Source organism: Cheilinus undulatus, linkage group 2 (assembly GCF_018320785.1).
Source record: "Cheilinus undulatus linkage group 2, ASM1832078v1, whole genome shotgun sequence".
NCBI classification, from domain to species: domain Eukaryota; kingdom Metazoa; phylum Chordata; class Actinopteri; order Labriformes; family Labridae; genus Cheilinus; species Cheilinus undulatus.
The window spans coordinates 8,355,889-8,379,096 of NC_054866.1; the positions used below are offsets into that span (position 1 = coordinate 8,355,889).

General features: G+C 40.0%; 1 protein-coding gene across 5 annotated transcripts in view; it reads left to right on the forward strand.

Moving 5' to 3' along the window:
* Positions 1–14,589, forward strand: part of b3gat1a (beta-1,3-glucuronyltransferase 1 (glucuronosyltransferase P) a) — a 199,659-nt gene extending 185,070 nt beyond the window's left edge. For all 5 annotated transcript variants that reach the window (XM_041813679.1, XM_041813705.1, XM_041813715.1 and 2 more), the window contains 3 exons: positions 7,740–8,036; positions 11,440–11,531; positions 14,513–14,589. In XM_041813679.1, coding sequence (XP_041669613.1) covers positions 7,740–8,036; positions 11,440–11,526 — 384 coding nt within the window. In that variant the 3' untranslated portion in view covers positions 11,527–11,531; positions 14,513–14,589. The remainder of the gene's footprint in view (positions 1–7,739; positions 8,037–11,439; positions 11,532–14,512) is intronic.
* The last annotated feature ends 8,619 nt before the right edge of the window (positions 14,590–23,208 follow it).

The following is a 23,208-nucleotide window of genomic DNA, read 5'->3' on the forward strand; positions in this document are numbered from 1 at the left end:
CCCTGACCACACCCCTCTCAGGAAATGGATGCAGCACTCCTGGTGCTACAGACAATTTGCTTCATCCAAAGTTTAGGACCTGACTGGCATTTGAACCATCAACCTCCCAGACCATAGTCAGCAGGATAACCCACTGAGTTATCCAGCATCTCAGCTGGCAGCTGAAAGGATCAATAGAGGAGGGCGGAACTTTCCTCCAAGTGGGGAGGGCCAACCAAACCTGGGGGCGGGTGTTTACGCTCCTGGTGAGGTCACTAGATGTAAAATCTGAGAATGGCTTGTTTCAGCACACTGAAAGGTGGAGAAAGAGAGGGGGAGAGGAATGGATTTTTCTGGTACTTGAGGGGATTGTGGACAGGCCAGGGGCACATATTTGTGTTAGAAAAGCCTGAAAAATTGTTTTTTGCATAATATGTCCTCTTCAAAACACTTTCACTCCTATGTGCCTTTTTTTAAAAATGCAGATCCCTTTTAGAGTACAGTCACACTAAATTCCTGCCTTTCTGCAGCAAAGTCAGCTTTAGGTGGTTTCACATTAAGGACCTGGGTCCAGATATGAGTACACTTGGCCCCAAAGTTCACTTCATTTTATTTCTTTTTTACCAAACTCATGTCTAGGGCATGTCTTTGCTTATGATACTGCAATCAGTTCTATTTCATCATATCTCTGGTGCAAAAACAGGGGGGCATGTGCATCAAATTGAACCAAAATGCAGTACCTTGACCTTTCAGATTGAAAAATGGCTGCTGCTTGGAGTACCATGCATCCTTAACACTGACTTTAGCTGCTGCTGCTGCACAGTTATCCTCCCCATCTGCTCTGTTTGGCTGTGAAAAGTCCTTAAAACATTGTAGCAAGTCCTGTTATTAAAAGTATATCCAACATTGAAATAGATGTCTAAATCAGCAGAATGAGAGTCAGTCAGCTCAATTAGGCTTTTAAGATTAGGTACCCTGCTATAAATGCATGTCTGTTTTATCAGTAACATTAATGCTAGCATTCTGAATAACTGTTCTGAATAACTGTTTCCTTATTTTGGAGCTGAAAAGTATTTCAAACTGTCATGGGGTTCTAATAATGAAAATATCTATTTGTGCCACTTTTTAACCACTTGTCCCACCCTATTTTGCCACTAGTATTTTCCACATTTCATCGATTTTTACGTAATTTGGATCCATTTTTGCCACTTTACACCAACTTTGCCTAAATATAACCCATTATTATCACTTTTTCCCACGAAGTGTTGTCAATGCAGACACATTTTTGGCACTTAAATCTGATTTTTTTTTGTCAAATTTTTCCTGTTTTAGCTTCTGTTGACCAGGTTTTGCCACTATTAAACCCTTTTTACTACTTTTGATGTCCATTTTTTGCCAGTTCTGCCCATTTCTGGCAGAACAAAACACACAACAGAATTTTTGTGCCAAAGTTAAGCCATATTTGCCTCTTTTCACCACTTTAGCCCACTTTTGAATTCAATTTCACCAATTTTCCACCCATTTTTGCCACTTTAAATCCATTTCTGCCACTTTTTAAACCCCCTTTACTACTTTGTGAGCCTGTTCTGCCACTTTAACCCATTTTTGCCATTCTTTGCTTATTTTTTGCCAATTTTAACAAATGTTTACCATTCCTAAGTGCTACTTTTAAAATCCAATTTCACCACCTTTTCCACCAATTTTTACATTTTTTAACCCATTTTAGCAATTACCACTTTAATTAGTTTTTAAAGAAAATGGGTTTATATTTTTAAGGAGGCTAAATACTACATCACAAATGAGTAAGATAAGATAGTCATTTATTGTCATTGCATTTTTAAAACACAACAAAACTACGTTTGGCAGTCTCCTCTGTAGCAGCAAACACAGCCATCCAAACAGTGGTTTAAAAAGTAAAGCCTCACGTTGTCCATCCTGCGGACATCAAGGAGAAAGAAGCTTGGTACAACAGGTTTGTGTGGGGCTGCTCTTAGCCTAGCCTGCAGCCAGGCTTGTTTGCCCCGCTTTCACCTTCTCGCACATTGCCGTCTCTTCCTCCTCCCCACTGGCTGTAGGTGTTGTGCTGCTCCACGTCCTCCTCCTGTCAGTCTCCGAGCACCCTGTTCTCTGGATAATCTCCATCAGGAGAGATATAAACTCCATGGGCACACTGTCAGTTCTGGTATGAGTGAAGGGATTTGTTCTGCTGCTAGTGATGGAGCACTGGGCTGCTGCGTTCATACGCGCTGCCCCATGCTGCCTCAGTAGGTAGCATTCAGTAGTCTCCTGTTGATCAGGCAGTTACTGGCAGTTATAGTTAGCTTTTAAGCCAGCCAGGAGTTGTAGTTGAGACTGAGGTCTTCTTTTCACCTTTTTGGGGGTTTTCTTGATGGAAATTTCCCATTCTTTCTCTCAAAGGTGTCCTGGACCATCCATCTTCTTTGCTTTCACAGGTTTCAACATATGTTGTCAACTTAATTGTGAAATAATACTACAAGTCCAAGATATAACTCAGGAGTGCATTGTTCTTGCTGCCAACTGCTCTGGTTGCATAGCAACAACTTTGAGATAATACTATAAATATAAATATAATCATACTATAAGATATTTGTGATATTTGTGGCTTTGATAAGAGTGGTTATTATTCTTGTTAAATGTGAAATATGGATATCACAGCTTTACTTTACAAGGGTTCATGATTTTGCCGACCTCTATGGGCCCCCAGTTTGGCTAGATCCCAGAAAGCTCCCCCCTTTATCCCCTCTTTTGGGTGGCCTTGTCTGAATATGTATTCAGTCAGGGTCCCCGGTCTCTGGCCCCTTTATTTTGGGGGTCATGGGCTGAAAAGTTTGAGAACCACTGCTTTAAACAGTGAAAAAGAGATATTACTTATGTAGTCATGACCTTTTCAACTCCAGCCACTCAGCTTATACCACAGCTGATTAGAATGAATTGTGGAGCTGTTTTTCCACCAAACAACAGAAATGTTTTAATAGTAGTATACCGATAAGGACTCAGATCCATGAGGAGTATCAACATCAACAAGTCCAATGATCTCCATCTCTATATCTACATGAATCAACATGAAGTTTTGTGGGTGGCATCAAACACAGCCTTGCAGCCTTGTTCTGAGACTTTATTCATCCCCAGATTTCTACAAAGTAATATCGTCGGAGGTCTGGGATTTTGTCTCTTATAGATAAACTCAAAGATACTTGGCCTATTTTGAAATTTTCTTGTTTCCCCTCTTTTGTTCAAGCAAAAACTCATTTCAATTCCATATCAGGTTACACCAGATCAAATCAATCCAAATCAAACCAGATCATTTTGTATTTCAGTGATTCCTCACTGAATGGGATCATAGCCTGTCAATCGAAGTTGGATTTAAACATGGTGTGGAAATACAATTCTTTACGTCTCCTGTATCCTCAAAATGTGTCATATCTGCACAGGATTGGCCAAATTCATCCTCTGAGTTGCATCTTCAGAGATTTTTAAAAGTGAGTTCGAACAACAAAATCTCCAACACTTGAAGCATTCGTTTTTAGCTCTTAACAACCAGAGCTCCAGGGATTTGGAGCTTGTAGAGAGAAGTTTGGGCGTGTAATCAGAACATTGCGGGCCATCCATCTTGACATCACTTGAATTACCTGAGCGGACACGGTCTAGGTCTTCTGAGTATTAGCCTCCAGTCTTGTTAGTGGTGCAGACGGGGTCTGTAGTAAATGGAGCGCCGGGTATTGACGGGGCCTGTCATTACCTTTCTCAGGGAATCAGCCAAAGTGCTCAGTCTCCCTTAGAGGCCCTCCATCACTTCCAACAGGCCTATTTATGGGCCAAAGACAGGGCCTGGAGTAAGAGGAGAGAAGGGGGGATGGAGAGAGGAAGATAGAAAAAGAATGGAGGAGAAGGAGAAAGTGACAGCAGATAGAGAGCAGGAGATGACCGCAGCTACAGAACACAATATGAAATACTTCAACGTCTGAAACAGAGGGAAGGTAGTGACTCCTGTGTAGATAGGGTTGAGGATGTGGTCTACACTGCAGGAGGTCTCTACAAAAGAAGCAGCATTTTGTCCTTGTTGCTCTAAGGACGACTTAAACTGGGATATGAGGAATGTAGAATATCATATCTAGTAAAAATGTGTTCAAAAATTAAGCTAAGCCTGTTTTAGGTGTACTTATATCAAATATTTGATTTTTAAGCTGTGTTATTTTGAAAGAAATAGAATGGTGAGAGTGTGGCAGTTGCAGATCAATTCACCCACCTTTTCAGTGTAATCCATCAACCGCAGACTTGGAATCGTGCACTGGGCGATGGGTTTGCTATGCAAAACAGTGTGGCATTCTGAGCATGCGGACGAGCATGGAGGGTGGGGATGGGAAGGGTCAGCTGCCTGATACAGGAAAGGCAGCTGTGCTTTTTTGGGCACCTTGCACACTTTCCCAGGCCTGTTCGAACTCACCACATACTCGGTGCCCGGGACTCGCTGGGCTGGTGGAGATGTCAGTTGATGCCGGGGAGATGGGGCTTGGGCCTGGTGCAGGCTTGGAGGATGGCCATCAGGAGGCCAGAGCAGTACAGGACCAAGGTTGATGTGTTGACATGCCGAACTGGCATCCCACACTTGACATGAATATCAATACCAATATAAAAATGTAGTTCAGACCTTAAACTTCAGTCCTCAGGAATCAAGAACTAAGAAAGACTGCAGCTGATGTAGGTCTGTTGCTTTTGCCTAAAACTTCCCACATTTAATCCTACATTTATGGCTAATATTCACAGCTGATATGATTTTTTAATATTCTGAGAAATTGTTGATATCTACCCATACTGATCATTTACTTTTTAAGCTAATATCTGCTGATAGGGATATCATGACGGTGACGTCACGCATCCCTAGGAACCAATCAACTGGCACCAGCGGTGGATTTAGGCGTGTAGACATGGTCAAGAATATCTGCTGAATTTTTAACGGAGCATCAGAGTGGTGACTAAAGTTAAGTTAGATGATTTATTATGTTCCATGGCTGCTGGTCTATGCACTGATCTAGTATGATAATAACACAACCATCCCTAGGGTTTGGTTATTGTTATTGCTGTGTTTATTGTTTTCATTTGTTCTGTTTCTGTGTAACTGCAGGGCACCCCTGGAAAAGAGACCTAGGTCTCAGTGGGTCCTCCCTGTTAAAATAGAAGATAAATAAATTAATTAAAAAAAAATTCTGAACAAATAGCTACAGCAGCAGAAGACCAAACTGGGTGATTTAGCTCTTTGGTTCCTAACCTGGGGTCCAGGGCCCCCAAGGGGGCGCCAAAGATCTTAGGGGGGGCACAAGGCTTTATGTGTTCTGAGCCTGCCAAAAATAGATTCACAAATATTGACTAAAACCATGATGAAGCATTTATTAAGTAGTTTATTGTCTTTTGATAAGAAGAGCATGCACAGGCCTTTTTTAGGGTTTTATCAGTGAAACAGTTAAAATTTATGTTGTTTTTCAGCAGCAATATATCACTTTTTCTTCTCTCTATGGTCCTAGGGGGCTCTGTTTTCTTAGGTATAGGGGTCCTCCAAGGAAAAATGGTTGAGAAACACTGATTTAGCTGACTCCTGTCAGCTAAAAACAGAAAACTGAGGCTACAATTTACATGGGCTCCTACCTGTTTATCATGATGAAATCCATGGGAGTAATGTCTAACTTGGGCTGGGAAATTAATTGCAAATAAGATTAAATCCAATGTTGCATGATGTAATTTTCAAATCGCTGACAGTGCATTATTTCTTTAACCTGAAATGAGTCAAAATTACAGCTTGATACATTTCTTTCATTTTAATGCTCTACACATTTTGCAAACATTCAAGTCCTGCTTTCATGCTCAAAATTTAAAAAATGATCATCCTCTTCAATACAGCAATTGATATCAAATTTGCTATATGAAACAAAATCACAATAAGATATATTTTTCTAAAATATATATATATATTTTTATGTTTGTTGAACAACACATAAGATACAGAACCCAAATTTAAATGCATATTATATCACAATTGCAATATTGGGGGGAAAAAATGTATTTCGATTATATTGGGAAATCTTTTATCCCTATGTCTGGCATGTATTTATGTGTTCTGATGATGTGTGCAGCTTGTGTGGACTTCTGTTGCAACAGAAATGCCCCTCAAGGACAACACTGACTTTCTAATCAACTCTAAAAATGAGTAAATAGTTGATTGGAAAAAATGTTGTCTGGACTCGTGAGTCTCAATTTCAATTGCAACATTCAAGTGAGAGGGTCAGAATTTGGTGTAAAGAGACCACCAACAGGCATGCTACGTTCATAGTCACTCAAATTCCAAATTCTGATGCACAGTTTGGACTTCAGCAGATCTTCTCAACCATGTCTATGTACCTGAATGCATTGGTTGCTGCCATGCAATTGGCTGATCAGATATTTGTGTTAATAAGCAGGTGGACAGGTGTGCCTAATGAAGTGATCAGTGAGTATAGTGGGGATTTGAAAAGGATGAGCCTCCTGATAGAGAGCTAGATGAATGATTCTTTTTCATTCTGACTGAATGCACACTCATGAAGGTAGCAGACAGGAGAGGTTAGTGGTAGTAGCATTGTTTCATGAAAGGTACACAAAAACCCTTGAGAAAGGTTTATAACTGAGCTCTTCAGTATCATACGGCATTCTTGATTGACAAAGACAACGTGTTGGTACAGGAAAACATGAGGAAAAACAGAATACTGCTGCCAAAGCGCCTGTGAGGGAGAGGAAATAATGTTAAGAGAGAATAAAACATTGCATACAATTAAAGCTGCAAACTAATATGGACATACGAACTCAAACTGTTCCACCATGAACACCCAGACCTCATTAAGTCCAAACCTCCTGCCAAATCTTATCAGGGCGCCCGGCACAGTCACTTCCCCTAAAGCTTAAATCAGCCGATTCCCATAAGTCCTCACCAGCCTCATGCTGTTTACACCCTTCAACTCTCTGATCCCCTGAACTGACCACACAGCAGCCCCTCAGATCACACAGCGCTTTAACACAGCAGACCATATGTATGAGATACTTCTATATGGATATAGACATTTTCACTATGTGTGCAAGCCCTCTAACACATCTTAATCTAGACGCTGTACTTTATTTTACATCGCCCTCCCCCCAGAGAGGCAGCTGTATGATTATTTCTGCTGCACTGAGTTTGATTAAATGAGTCTGCTGTTGCTAATCCGTGCTCTCCCCTTGCTGTAAAAACATACCTTTTAAGACTGCAGCACCTCGACCTGGAACAGCAAAGACTCACAGATGCAGAAAAGGGCGGCAACATCGTTTGATGCTGGGAGATTAAAGGACAAAAGAGAGGAGGGTGGCAGTGCTCTTCAGTAGAGAATAACTACAGCCAACTGGAGACCAGAGCCACATGCTTTAATCACCTGGATCCTTCAGATCCTCTCTGATCGGTCCACATTAACCGTGCTCGTGTGTAATTGACTTATTGTTTGGCAGCTGTTGCACAATGTGTGTGATGTGCCTTTATCTTTGTGTATCAGCTGCTCATACCATAATAGCTTGGTCAATATTCTCCATCTTTCAGAATGAATAATAGCAGCAGCTCTAACAGCCCTGCGTCCATGCTCTGCTGTCAAGATGACAGCTAATGCTTCAGAACTGTGTCTCTCTGTCATGTACGTGTATTCAGTTGGCTAATTTGCTCTTTCTCTCCTCCATTTCTCTCCTCTTGCTAGATGAGGTCCACACGAAAAGTTTCAGTGTGGCCTGTGGCCTTTGTGGGTGGCTTGCGCTACGAGTCCCCCAAGGTCAACGCAGCCGGAAAGGTTTACGGCTGGAAGACGGTGTTCGATCCCCATCGGCCCTTTGCCATCGACATGGCCGGCTTTGCTATCAACTTGAGGCTCATCCTCTTCAAGCCACAAGCCTATTTTAAACTCCGTGGGGTAAAAGGAGGCTACCAGGAGAGCAGCTTGCTCAGAGAACTTGTCACACTCAACGACCTGGAGCCTAAAGCAGCCAATTGCACGAAGGTAATTTCTGTCTCTTTTTTACTTTGAGTTATGTTAAGCAGCTTAAGCTGGAAATACTTTGACATGGGCCCCTGAAAAACCCAGAGAATGCCCCCCCCCCCAGTCATTTATTGCTGATGTCAATGAGTGTTGGATCAGTAGCATTGGTGCTAGCATCCTAACTAACAGTTACGTCATTATGGAGCTGAAAAGTGTGTCAAACAATTATTGGGTTCTGATGTTGGAATGATTTTTTGTGATACTTTTCAACCACTTTCACCACCTTTTCCACCCATTATTGCCATATCTTTCTGCCACTTTTACCCATTTGTGCCAATTTTTTAAGCCACTTTATTGCCAGTGTATGGTATTTTTTTTGCCACTTTTTCTACTTTTGCCACTTTTGGCTGCTCTCTACCCAATATTTTTGCCACTGTTTCTTTGCTTTTTGCCACTCATATCCCCTATTTAACATTTTTACTCCTTTCTATACTTAATAAACCACTTTTTACCATTTTGCCCATTCCTGCAGCATCTTTATACAGGGGTAGGATTAAGTCGCATCAGTCAAAAATGCATCATGAAGAGGAAAAAAAAATCTATAAGTCACACTGGACTATAAGTTTAATTTATTAGGAAATTTATTTCACAAAATCCAAGACCAAGAACAGACATTTAATCTGGAAAGGCAAGTTATTCAACTACACAATAGCACACAGAACAACAGGCTGAATAGGTGTCCGGTATGTTTACGTAACACATTGACAGTTATTCAGCTACACAATAGCGTACAGAACATACCTGGGAGGCTGAATAGGCTAAATTAACACAACAAGCCAGCGAGTCCAACAAGCTAGTTACCGGTAAGCAAGTTCACCAAGCTCCCGATCTCATTCCACACCACTGAATCCACCGAATTCTTCATCCTCTGTGTTGCAGGAGCAGCATATAGTTGTCACATGCCTAGAGCGCCCTCTCACAGCTGTAGATGGTAATGTTTACTCCTTGGTTCATGTCAGTCAGTATGAATTAACATTAAAAAACATGTTAAATCATCGCACCTGACTATAAGTTGCAGGAGCAGCCAAACTATGAAAAAAAAGTGCGACTTAAAGTCCGGAAAATACGGTAAATGAGTTTGTACTTCTTCCTGCTCCTTTTCAGACATGTTCTCTTGATCATTAAGTGGTCTTGTAATTGTTTTGTTTCAACTCTCTCCAAAGTCTGTGTCTTCTGAAGGTATATGACCATTTTTTATTGTTTTGCTTTTACACGTTCGAAATAAACTTCACTAACAACTTCTTCCTACTTAAGCTGCTTTTTTGTAACCTTTTCTCTACTTTGCAAGTTGTTGCTGCATTTTTGTCTTTTTTTTCTCCCATTTTTTACCACTTCTCAAACTACTTTTTGCCACTTTTAGCCAATTTTTTGTCTCTTTGAGCCCAATTATGCCGCTTTTTGCTGCCTTTTGCCCATTTTTGCAACTTGTTACCCATTTTGCCTCTTTCACCCATTTTTTTAATCTCTGTTCACAATTATTCACTATATTTCCAGTAAAGATGTCTCAGTTTTTTCTGTTTTATTTTCTGGCATCAGGCCTATAAAAGTTTAACTTTAATAAACTCTTCTTGCTACATACTAACAGTGCAAAAATGAAAAAATAAACATATAAAAATTTTCATGTCAAAGCTTAGACAAGACAGAACTGCCACTAAAACTATTCACCCCTTTGGATGTTTTATCCCTTTATTGATTTGATGAATCAATCATGGTCAATATAATATGGCTTTTTTTTTTTTTTTTTTTTTTACAAAAAAAATCCATTAATGTCAAAGGGAAAACAGATTTCAGATTTATGGACCTGAATCTCACCAATATGAATGCATTAACACTGACAGCCCTAGTTAAGATACATTTTTACTACTGTGCTGTTATACAGATAATTAAAAACTAATTTAAACATACTCGTTCCATTTTTACAGAGTGTAACCTACTAAATGCTTAGAAATTTTAAACACTGGACCTTTAAGAGATGGTGAATAAAAAGCCCTGGCTGCAGCTCCACATAGTGGTCAATGTTAGCTGCCACTTTCATAAACTCTTTTTGCCCTCCAGGCCTTTGCACTGGTCACATGACTGAAAGCTATGAATAAGTTGAAGAATGAGTCCTCTGTTTTTCATATTCTCACCCACTGATTTTAACTGGTTCAACTTCTCTGTATGCAAACATGATGGTATGTAACAGCCAGAGGTATATGAGTGTTTATTTGTTGCTGAAAGTTTGATATTATTGATTATCTTCCTCTCACTGCTCACATGAACTCTTCCAAACATGCACACAGGAGGCTCAGGGGCTTTAGCAGCAGCAGCAGCAAAGACCTCCTTCATGCCTGTGGTACTCACAGCTCTCAGTCCAGGTCACATCACTAAGCCTCTCTGGGCAAAGAGAAGTCAGCCAGAGGGCTTTAGCTGTAGCCACTATCCACACTGCAATCACCTCCACACAAACACAAACACAAAGAGAGGGCAAAGGCAGGGAGAGAGACACTTTCAGCCTGCTTTCTCTCCTGCTCCCTCCCGGCCATTCACATGGGTAAATGAAAAGAGGGGATTCAGGGAACGGCTGAGAGAGCGGAATTGGAGTTGGGGGGTAACTGGGACGTCACAGTGATTACAGATGAGCGAGGGGAGGGACGGCAGGACGGAGGCAAGGAGGAAGAAAAAATGGAGAGCCGTGCGTGGGCATTTCTCTTCCTTATAATCTACCACTTCAGATGCGAGCGTGACTATTAACCTCCCCCCCTACACCTGAGCAAAGAGGAAGTGGGCTCCTGGCACATCTCAAACACGCCCGATGCATAATTCATGGCCGTTGCCTCACCGAGATGAAAGGAGACGAGTTCCAACACAGAGAGGAGCGGGGAAAATGAGCTTGACACTTTTCTCTTTCCCCGCCCCTCTTCCTCTCGCCATCCTTTCCCTGGATGTTTGTCTGGTCTCAGGGGCCAAATGAACCCAGTCTGAAGGCTCAGAAACGCACCATCATACCCAGGAGACGTGTGCAAAAAACTACAGTGCTGCTGCGAAGGAAGACAGCTCACAGTGTGTGTCAACACATTTTGAATCACCTGTCATTTAAAATTAGCCATCATCCCCAGTCTGCAGAAGACTTTGCACAGGCGGTGACATATTTGTAAGATAACGCACTCATGTGGTCCCTCTTCACTCCCTCCTAATGCTGAGTTCACGCTTAAGTAGCTCTTTACACGCAGACGGGTCCTGTTGGAGCTATAACCAGAATTGACTGTTTTGAAGAACATGAGGCAAAGAGGGAGCTGAAAGGAGGAGAGTGAACTGAATGAGTGCATTAAGGGAACAGCATGTTACTAATGTTGCTGTCATTTATGTTCCCTTTTCTCACTAGATACTTGTTTGGCACACGAGAACGGAGAAACCGGTGCTTGTGAACGAGGGGAAGAAAGGATTCACAGACCCCAACGTGGAGATCTGACCATGGTAAAAAAAAGTTTTCCTTTCTCTTCATATCATTTTCTGTCCCAGACAACATTACCCTCCTTCTACCATGAGCATTTTCTTTAGTAGTCAAAATGGAAATGTCATGACCTTTATCACTTGTTTAACAGAATTAGACAACAAAAAGAGTAACACCGGACTGCACCAGCTATGTTTAAGTTCAAATGTTGTGCCGTGTTAATTCTGGCACATTTTTTGTAAAGATTATACTTTGGGTTTTTTGCCTTTATTTAGATAGGACATCTAAACAGTGACAGGAGACATGGAGAGAAAGAGCAGCACCAAACAGCGCCAAGACTGGGAATTGATCCTGCAACCAGTGCTTCGAGGACTATATTCGTTGTAAATGGGCGCCTGCTCCAACCAAAGAGCCAAACCAACGGCCATTTTGGCAGATATTTTTCAATCTAGTGTCTTTTTAGTTTTGATCACATTGTAGTCATTTTCATTCTTCAAGAGTACCTGATGCAGACAAGGATTTAACTCTATACCAGAAGTCAGATGGGCACCGCCACACCTCATCTTCTCATGCCTGAAGTCACTTGAACTGAAGAGTGAAAGTTTGCTTTTTCAATTTTTCCTGCCATATTAACAGACAAAGTTCAGGCTCATCAGGAAATACAAGTAGCACAACAATTACAATAAACTGGTTTTAATGAATTGATTTATGATCCATACTCACGTATCACTGAGCACAGATATAATAAGGAACGGCGGATTTACTGACTGACTGTACATCAACATCGCCGCCATATTGCCATAGACAGGTCCGTCCGCCATGTGAGGCAATACTTAAATAGACACATCGAATTGATATTAATAAATCCTTTTGTACTCAGTGATCCATATTCACAGAAAAGCAGAATCCACTCTCATGTATTTTCTCAGTTCTATTATACCATGGTCTTCACAAGTAGTTCTGGTCAAAAAATCATTACACTGTTCCAAATTAATGCGTAGTCCAGACCAAACCAAACCACGATCCAGTTCATGTCCAGTGTGAAAGCATTATTTCTAAGGTTTTGGACCTTCGTATCAATGACAGGAAGTTCAGGTTGAGTACCAGAAAAAGGAATTACAACACCAAAACAAAATAAGCCACAGAGGCAAATGGGGAGAAAAGAGGATGATGTTATTTGGGTCCAACATTTTCTCTTGAGTCTGCATTGCTTTGATTTGATCTTTATTTATCTTGTACATATCCAAAAGAAAACAATTCACAGCAAGTAAATTCACTTTATGAAATCAGCATCTGATGTATAAGCATCTATATAGCATACAACACACCAGGCTTCACTTGTGCTAGACGTACAACAACCAGTTAGAAGTGCCTCAACATTGTCATGGCTTGTAGCATTGCGTACTGTAATCTCCCCTATCCTGTCTATGTCAATAAATTTGCCATCTGAGGAGGAAGCTCTTAAGAAGTTCAGAACTCAAGCCAGCCATATGTACTGATCTTTGTGTTGGCACTGTTGGTAGCAGTAAGTCAACAATAATACAATGGTGGAAAGGACTATTGCATTCAGATTTTTCTAAAAGCTATGCACGTCATTCAACGTGTTGATGTCAGCATGTAAGCACGTTGGCCTACTAACCAATCAAAGCAAATTATAAAGACATGCAACCAACTTAGTCTATTACAATATTGCATTGATTTATCATGTAAAGTCTGTTTGCTGTAATTACAATGTAAAACCAAAACCAACTGATCCAAATGTAAACAATATAGCATAAACATGAACCTTGGTCTGGACCTTCCACACCTTTTGGATTTTCAGGTGTGAAAACAACCAAGTTCTAACCTTGCATATTTGATTTTATCACCAGTTGGTGAACAGTGCTGACAGGTTAGCTCAGAGTCCTGCACTGGGCTACAGTGGCTCAGTAGGTAGAGTCAAGTCACAATCGGAAGGTTGTGGGTTTCAATCCCCAGCTCCTATGGTCCTACATGTCGATGTGTCCTTGGGCAAGACACTTAATCCCAGTTTCCCCCCTACTGCTGCGTCAGTGGCGTGTAAATGGGTATGGGTATGGAAGCATAGCTAATACTGATGGCCAATTCTCCATAGCAACCTTAGCCATCAGTGAATGAATGTGAGTGAATGTTGTGTGAATGGGTAGGTGTGACCTGCAGTGTTAAAGCGCTTTGAGTATTCAGATAACTACAAAAGCATTATAGAAGCTCAAGTCCATTTCACTGGTCCAATTTTGTAGACCCACATCTGCCCACACTTATAGAGTTAAGAATCAAAACCAGACCATCTAATACCTGGATCTGCCCAGACCTGTGAATAAGAGAGCACAACCTAACCAGTCATCACAATGTATACATACAGCCACTCACTTTCTTTTAAATAACTGTGTATTTTTTTAGTTGCTGTGCAATCACGGTCTTAACAAGAATGGAAGTGCTTATTCTTGGTATTCACAGGCTTGTTCACATTGCACACACAGATAATCAGCAGTAAATAAGCCTGCTGCTGTGCCTTGCCTTGATGAAAACACACACACTTAAAAATGCATGCATGCAGCAGTAAATACATGTTTCTGTTAAATTGACTTCCCACTTATATACAGTATAGTGTAAACAACATAGGCACTTTGAGACTAATACCCTCAGTCTCCTAAAAAAAACTTTTGCCAAAGAAGTTGGTGTGCCTTGAGATTTTGGCTTGATCTTGGTGTGCCTTGGGCAAATGAAGTATGAAAACCACTGGTTTAGTGTAATGGATATGCTATAACTTAAGAAATGAATTAATCCTAGCTGGTGCAGTGGGCCACAGGCGCTCTGATTGTTTCCTGTTATAATGAACATTCATTTGTAAATGTGTTTTAGTTAAGATACGATCACAGCAGCTGTTGTTCTTTATTAAATGTCACTAATGAAATAAGCAGGTTTAATCAACCTAAATGAAGCCTTAGTGCTCTTTCTCAGCATATCTTAATCCGTTCTATTGCAGGTGATTGCCTTGGACCTGCAGAGGAGGAAAAGGGCGAGTCTCTGGATAAGTGCAACCAGTGCTCAAGTCTTAATCATGAAAAAAAGGAAATGGGGCCTTTGAAGGAGGATTTAATCCTCTTGGCTGGATCTGACATTTAAAAAATATGGACTCCAACACTATAAATGTATCATATTAAAGCACAGATTAAAGAGAGGCGGCAAATGTTCGTCTGCTCTGAGACTGAAGTGCAGAGGAGACGAGGCATTACAAGGCTGCTGTGGATGGACGTGACCTGCACATTCACGGTCAGCTGAGGACAACTGAACACAAGAGACAGCACAATATGACAAGCATACAGCCAGCAGATTCAACCAAACAAGCAGGTTCAAGAATATCCTTCACCTCATGTAACTAAGGGAAAATAGACTAATATTAACTGGATCTGCACATGGTACGAGAATGAAAACCCTCCTGATTATACTGGGAAAATATCTATCAGGATTTAAAAAAGGAAAAAAAGACTTCCACGGACTGATTCGTCTCATCTGGATTTTGCAAACACAAACACTGCAAGGGAAGGAATGTTCTTTTGATAACTATAAAATGTTTGCTTTAATTTAATTTAATTGGTTTGAGTGTTTTACAAGCACTGACTTGCTAGTTCAATTCTCTTGACTCCTACATACATGTACTCTTGGGTTGTCATTGTTCATTTTATAGTGTCATTATAACTCATGCATTCAAGTCAACCAAACACTTGGAGGAGAGAGACTGCTGTTTTAAATGTACCCCTGGTGGTGCTTAGGAAACATTAGATCCTAACGCTCCTTTAAGCACTTCAATATACTCAGCATTATCCTCGTTTGTGTAAATAGCAAGTCAATACCAAAACAATCAGAGGATTGGTGACAAATTCTGACAGAAGCACTGTAATTACTGTATCTAAAGGTAAAAAAAAAAAAAAAAAAAAAAAAAAAAACACAAGTCTCCTCTCTTCCTCCTAGTGACAAACGACACGGCACAGGTTCATTTTGGGTTCGACACATGGAAAGAGATATAGCACATCACCAAGTTCATTTGGTAACAGAAGCTCCACTTAGTCACAAATCAGAACATCAAACCAGATAAATGGTAGACTGATAAATTCTGACCTAATTGACCCTTTTACAATCCCTGTCCTAAACAGGAAGTGACCCTGTGTTAAGCCTCACCCTCCATGGTTACTGTTGAGTCGCATTTCCACCAGGCGGTCCAGTTTGACTGAGTAGGGTTTGGTTTAGTTCAGTATGGTATGGATGGACTGTAGGGGGTATGCATGTGACGTCACAGGTAGCACAAGACTCTGCTCTTCTAGCAGAACGCTGTGTATCTCAGAACGGAAATTAAGGCTGAAAGGTCCTATATAAAATCCAGTTCAGCTTCCATTAAGGGTCAGGGTAAGCCTTCAGGTAACAGGATACCAAAAGTTAAAAACCTGACTTGCCAAATTTGATCATGAAATGTTTAATAAAGCAGAGTAAACGGTTTTCTTACAGGAAAGAAGTTCATCCTCCATGAAAACATCCTACCGCAGAAAGCTTACAAAGCTACATGAGCTGTGTACGCTATGTAGCTAATGTAGCAATGTAGCAAAAAGTAAACTAAAAAATCAGCTATGTATCTACATAAGGTATCTGCCTTAACTGCATAGATAAGTTAAGCTACGTTTGCTAAAGTTCATGTTGCTAAAGCTCACTTTGCTATAGATAACAGCACTACTTAGCTAACATAGCTAAAGCTAAACTCACACAGCAGCTATGTATGTAATGTTTCTATCTCTGTTACCTGCATAGCTAAGTTAGGTTTAACTATGTATACTAAAGCTCATGTCACCAAAGTTCACTTTGCTTTAGATAACAGAGCTACGTAGCTAACATAGCTAAGGCTAAACTCACACAGCAGCTATGTATGTTATTTTTCCATCTATGTTATCTGCATAGCTAAGTTAGGTTTAGCTACGTTTCCTAAAGCTCATGTCACAAAAGTTCACTTTGCTTTAGATAAAGGAGATACATAGCAAAAGTAGCCAAAGCCTATAAAGGCTGCATAAGCTACGTTATCTACGTAGCTGCACTGATTTAGCCACTTTTACTAAAACTCACAGTACTATTTGTTTCTATTGTTGGTTTAAAATTTTGGGATGATGCCAACATAAATTTAAAAACATGTACTTCACTTCAGGCTTGCAAGAAAACTGTTAGTAAAGCTATTTTTGAGGCTAACAAGCGTGGTTTATTGTATGTCATCTCTTTGCAGGTCTGCAAGTCGATAGCTTTTTTTGGTAAACTATAGGAGAGGCTTTGGAGTTGTGTTATGACTGAAAGAGAACTATAACAAACTACAGTTTATTTAGCTACATCGGCCTATGTAGCAATGCTAATTACATAGCTAGCCTAGCTATGTAATTAGCTTACTAAGCTAAAGTGAGCCAACATTTGTGTAACTACTTCTTGAATAGATCTGTGCAGAATTTAATCCCCGATGAGACCTCTGACTAATTTCTCTGTTTAATTTATGAAACGTTTCTTGGACTGCAATACTTGCAATGATGTTATTTCACGGCTGTAACTGCAAGACTTAAAGAATCAGTTTAATTTGAGAAAATATTCTAAAATTGGAAATGCGTTGTACTGGCAAGTTTAAGCACTTCCTTTCTGAGATTTATGGCGCCTCAGATGAGCAGTTTATCAGTGTGGCAGTCAGAAATGTAGGTCTACAGTCAGAAATGTAGGTCTACAGTCAGACCCCTTTTGGAAAACTTGTTTTATGACAACATATCAATGTCCAGACTCCACTGTGTCTTTAGGAAACAGTATGGATCTCTGTCAAGTCCAAATATCCCTTATTTAAATGGATATTGGTCTAATTTTCTCCCGTTTCACCCACTCCTCCTTCCATGTTTTGCAGCCCGGCTGGGCAGTCATGTTGCAGGCTGACGTCAGTGCATAGCCTCTACTGTGTGTAGCTCCATCTTTCTGGGACAGATAGGTAGGACTGGCACTTCTACAAAAGGGTGCCAAAAAAGCAGGACAAAGAAGGCATTTTTTAAAAATTAACCTCAGTTTAGTCAATGGGAGAGGACTATACTTCCTGTTGATAATGTGGATATCTTGACTCACCTTAGCTAACACCGCAAACACACCTTTAATCATGGTGCAGTGTCAAAATGAAGGTCACTTTTTCACTGAGACACTCTGAAAAGACTTGGCCTAAGTGGTGTTTTTTTTTCCTCCAGAAGCAGCCCAACAACAGGAGTGATGAGAGGGGCTCTCTGATTGGTGGATCGGCTGACATATCAGAAAGAAAAAAGGGCCATTGTGATGTAAATGTCTTTGTGAAGTCTGACCTATGAAATGGAGATTGTTGATCATTGTCTATGCACTCTGATAAGGTACCAAAAGTATCAGGTCCCTCTCCTCTCCAAAATAACTACTGCCATGACGGACTCAGAACTCTCTAGAATATAAATGTGAAAACTCAGGCTGCAGAATCAGTGGATTAACTGTTACTGGCGTTAGTCTTTGTGAAGACATTAGTGGTAAGCGATGTTATGTTTTGGAGTAACCGTGTTTACCTTTGGTAATTAATTAATTAATAATACAGAGCTCAACTCCTGAAAAATTTGGAACGTTGTGCATAATGTGAATATACAGAACAATATAGAAATTCGCAAATAATTGTCAACCTTTTTCAATTGAATTCAGCACAAAGCAGGATATGTAATGTTCAAAATGATAGGTGAATGTGATATTAAATTCACATCCTGAATTTGAGGCTGCAACACATTCCAAAAAAGTTGTGACAGAAGCGTATTTACCACTATGTTATATCACCGTTTCTCCTATAAACACTCTTGGAGCATCTGCAGACTAAAAATGAACTGTTGAAGTACTGAATGTGGAATTCTTTCATATTATTGTTTGATGGACATCTGAAGTTTCTCAACAGTGCAGGGGTTCCTTTCGTTTCATAATGTTCCATGCATTTTCAATGAGACACATGTCTGGATTGTGTGCAGGCTAGTCTAGTCTTTGATTGTGAAGCCATGCGGTTGTTACTCGTGCAGAATGTGGTTTTGCATTGTCTCGCTGAAATATGGAGCGATGTCCCTGGAAGAGTTGCATCAGGATGGAAGCATTTGTGGTTCAAAAACTGTATTAATGGTGCCTTCAGAGATGTGCAAGTTACCCATATCATGGGCACTAATACACTCCCACAGCATCATAGATGCTGGCTTTTTAAAATTTGCATTTAAAATCTGGATGGTCCTTTTCCTCTTTAGCCCAGAAGAAATGTGGACTCATCAGACCAGAGCAGACTTTAACACTTTAGGTCAGTCTGGATGATGTTGAGATATGGCTGTCAATGTGCATGATAGTCTCAGTCTACATTTTTTGATGCACCAACCATCTGTGTTAACTGACAGTGGTTTTCCCAAGACCATGTTGTAATGTCCAGCAAGGAATGATGCTTGTTTTTAAGGCAGTGCCCCCTGACAGGATGAAGGTCATGGGAAATTAGTGTTGGTTTTCAACCTTGCCCCTTACATGCAGAGATATCTCCAGCTCATCTGGATCTTTTGATGACATTATGGACTTTAGATGGTAAAATCTCTGAGCGCCTTCCAATTGCACATTGAAGAATGTTGTTCTTTAGGTGTCAGACTATTTACCCACACGCGGAGAACCTCTCCCCATTATTGATGGTATATGACAGAGCCTTTCAGGAGTGCTAATATCACAGTTCACAAATCAATCTACTTACCAGTGGAATGTTTCAGGTGTTTCTTGAGCATTGCACAACTTTCCCAGGCCTTTCTTGCCCCTCTCCCAACTTTTTTGGAACTTTTTAAAGGCATCAAATTTGGAATGTGTGTGTAGTTCCAGAAACAAAAACATCAACTTCATTAGTTTGTCTTGTCTTTGTGCTGTATTCATTGTATAAAGATACAAAAGGATTTGCAAATCAATGCTCTATTCACATCGTACGCAACATCCCAACTTTTTGGAATCAGGCTCTTACATTTAAATATTGATGCATGGCCCTTAATATTTTGTCCATATGTTAAGCTTATTATACACTTCTGGTTTAACAGCAGGCGAATGAAAAGCACAACTAAAACAAATGTTATTTTTGACAGAAATAACATGGTAGCAACACTGACTCCCTGTCCCCAGCTCTGTGGACTGACACTAACAGTGGGTACGCCATGCTTTGACTTTGTATTAGCATCCATTTGTTGTATTTTCACTGGATCACAGAAGGGAGACACAGCACCTGTAACGATAGACATCAGAAATATGATGCTGTACGCTGAACACTGTAACAAAGTTATTCTACACCTCACACAACAGAACCTTTCCCAACTCTATAAATCATCCCTCTCGTGCAGTACGCAGTGCTAACTCTTATCTAACACTGCCCTGCAGAAGTAGCTGGAGATAATTCAAACAGAGCCTCTGTACTGTTGCCAGATTATCTTTGCACACCCCCCCTTTAACACACACAACCCCGAACACACCGCTGCAGTAGGAAAACTTACAAAGACGTCACGGCCTCCTGGGCTCATCAGTTGCAGAAAGAGTCGTATTACATATTTTATTTGATAAGAAACGCTCTCAGACACTGGCTGTTTGGTTTCTCTAATAAAACGGACTCTTTCCAGTGACTGCATGATGTTACACTGCACAGGAATCAGCCGAGGAGATCTGAGATATACTAGTATTTGGATTCATTCTGTTCTCTCCCAGTATTTATTGAAAATGAAGACAAATTCTATTATATATTTATTTATGTATTTATTTCAAGTGTGGATGTGCAATATGATCAGTGTTTGCCCTCTAATCTGTATTTGCCAACTACTCTCTAAAAGGCATGCACACGTGTTACACATCGTTCAAAGGTTTTTCTACCAACCAGCAAACAAACAGCTTCTTTACAGCTCGTCTGTTGATCTGAATTCTACTTTAATGGTCATTACCAGTTCGTTTTTGATAGCGAATGAACTAATCTGAATGTTAGCAGCTGTGAACCCTGCATATTAAGATGCACCGTCTTTCTTACATTACAATGAGGATCTCTAGATCACATACATGATCTGGTGGGTACTGATGTCAAATGGTTGCCTTGTTGTTTTTCCTACTTTTTCTGATCGTACTTGTTTTGGTCAACATTACAGAGACTCCTGACTAAAGGCCTTTGTACTTAGTCAGCACATTTAGCTCTGGCAGAGCCCATAACCGCAGTTTCTAAAGCACATTGGCATAGAAAAGGGGCATTAAATTGTAGATTTGACATTCAGTGATTAATTTTATCAAAAGCACAGATTTGTGTAGGATTTCATTCATACTAATGGTATTATGTGTTGTTTTTTTACTCCATCATTCCTTCAAGTTTTGCAACCTCATCCCCCCATTTCAAAAACTCTGTATTAGGCTGCATAAATTGTTACATGCAGTCTTTTTTATCACTTAAAAAATGTTTCAATGCATTAGTAACTTGCAGAAATTCATAAATTTGTCTCAACATAGAAATGTAAACCTTTTAAAACAACATCATATTTATTTTTCTGTTTAAACCCCACCTTTTCTCTCTGTGATAAACTGATGACTGTGTCCTCTAACTTAAATGTGAGTAGAATTAAATATACAGTAAAAAGGAAAATATGACATTGTTTTCTAAATGTTATAATTATTTTCAGTGAAGATGTTCCTGTTTTTATTAACCTCAGAGTGGTCACTAATGTTGGTGGTCACTGCTGTAGAAAGAACCTATAGAAGAAGTCCCGCCCCTTCTTGATTTTGATTGGTCACTGAAGGAGAGGTGGCATTGACAAGCAAGAGTTTGACTATTTTTCTGCAAAGAGTGCAGTGAGAAAAAAACAGCCAGTGGTGAAGGCGTTTTTGCACAGAGGCTGTTGAACACTGAAAGTGCTGGTCTATATTGTTTTTTTTTATGGATATGAGTCCTGCCGGGGCAAAAAATGGCAGGTGTGGATAAAGGTTCTTATTTTTGCTTTATCTTAAACTGTACTTATGTAAAAAATTTGTTTTAATTTCACCTTTATTCAACCAGACAGGGAGTCCTGGACAGCCACACGAGAAGCTCCAGATAACAAATTACAGAGATGACATTATTCAGTAAATCAGCTGTGAAACATGCGTACACCTATCAAACATGCTCTCTGGCTTTAAAATCTATCAAACTAATACAGCACTAGACTTAAAGATGACTCAAGACCAAGAGAACTGAGCAAAAACAGTCAAAGTACCTTCACAAAAGTAGAAGGTTTGGGCAATTTCAATACAATAAATCTGTGAGAACCAAGGTTAAAGCTGCTAACAGATTTTGGAGTCAGCAGAGAACAAGAAGAAAACCTTTCATGTAGTATAGCAGTATTTTTATCTCTCTGTTGAGTGAAGGCCAACAACTTTCTTTTATGAGACACAATGATGAGTGTGAATACTTCAACCAGAGACAGATCAAGAGGCAGTGAAATGAAAAAAGACTCTAAGGATGAAACTTCATAGGAGAAGATGTGGGTGAAACAATGCAACTATTTGACACCACTACCCAGAATGCATTTCACAACAGCGGCTGCATACATGTTTCTGTTTTCTCAAAATGTTTAAATCTAGAGGGTTTGATTGCAAAACATAAATCTAAAAGACTCTCATGTTTATCTAATAAAGCTGGCATGTTTTAATCTGCAGGGTTCCTCTCAGAGAGTATGTGCATAAGGTGAAAAGTGCATAAAAGTCTTAATTTTTTACGTTTGAAAACTGACAAAACTTTTTCATTTTGTGCTAAAAGTAAATGAATCATATTTAAAGCAGCTCTCGTTTCATTGGTTGAATACAATGCTGTGATTTCTGAGAAGGATTTTAACTTGACACTGATGTAACCGTTTGATCTGACTGATTTTCTTCCTCTGAACAGACGACGTATGAAGCAATATCAAACAGTCATGAAGAAATATTCCGCTAGAGCCAACCGACCTTCACATCAACCTCAGCAGCACTGGTTATTCAGTATTTAACATGGATTCATGAGTATTTCTCTCTGAGGGCTTCTCTAAGGCACAATACACTTCACACACACACACACACACACACACACACACACTCACACACAAGAGTTCTACCTTCTCCTCATCTTCATCTTCATCCTCCAGCCTCGTGTGATTCACATTTTATGCATGTGACTCTTAAGGTTGTTTATTTGACACTGCGATTTTGTCTCGGAGAAAGATGATAGTTGAATCAAGAAAATAAATTACTGAGAATCTCCCATGTGTTTGAGTGTTATTTTTACACTTTTCTCAGTGTGTATGTGAGGGTTTTTATCCTATTTGTTTGGCCTAAAGGTGTAAATAAAGAAACACTTCACTTTAATGCTGCAGCTGTGCAGATGCTGGGAAAGAAATCCTTTCATTCAGGGTGATTGGGACCAGAAGCAGCAGCATGCACACAGTAAATGACCATATAAAGAGTATATGTTGATTTTTTACACTTTTTTGCATGCTTTTTTTAAAATCAAGATCAGACATGATCACAGATATGAATGTTGTAACGTAAAAACACAAAATATGACATTTTTCATACAATACATGCAAATTGGATTTCCTTGAGGGCGATTATCACAGCCTTGAATATGTTAATAATGAGCAACAACTT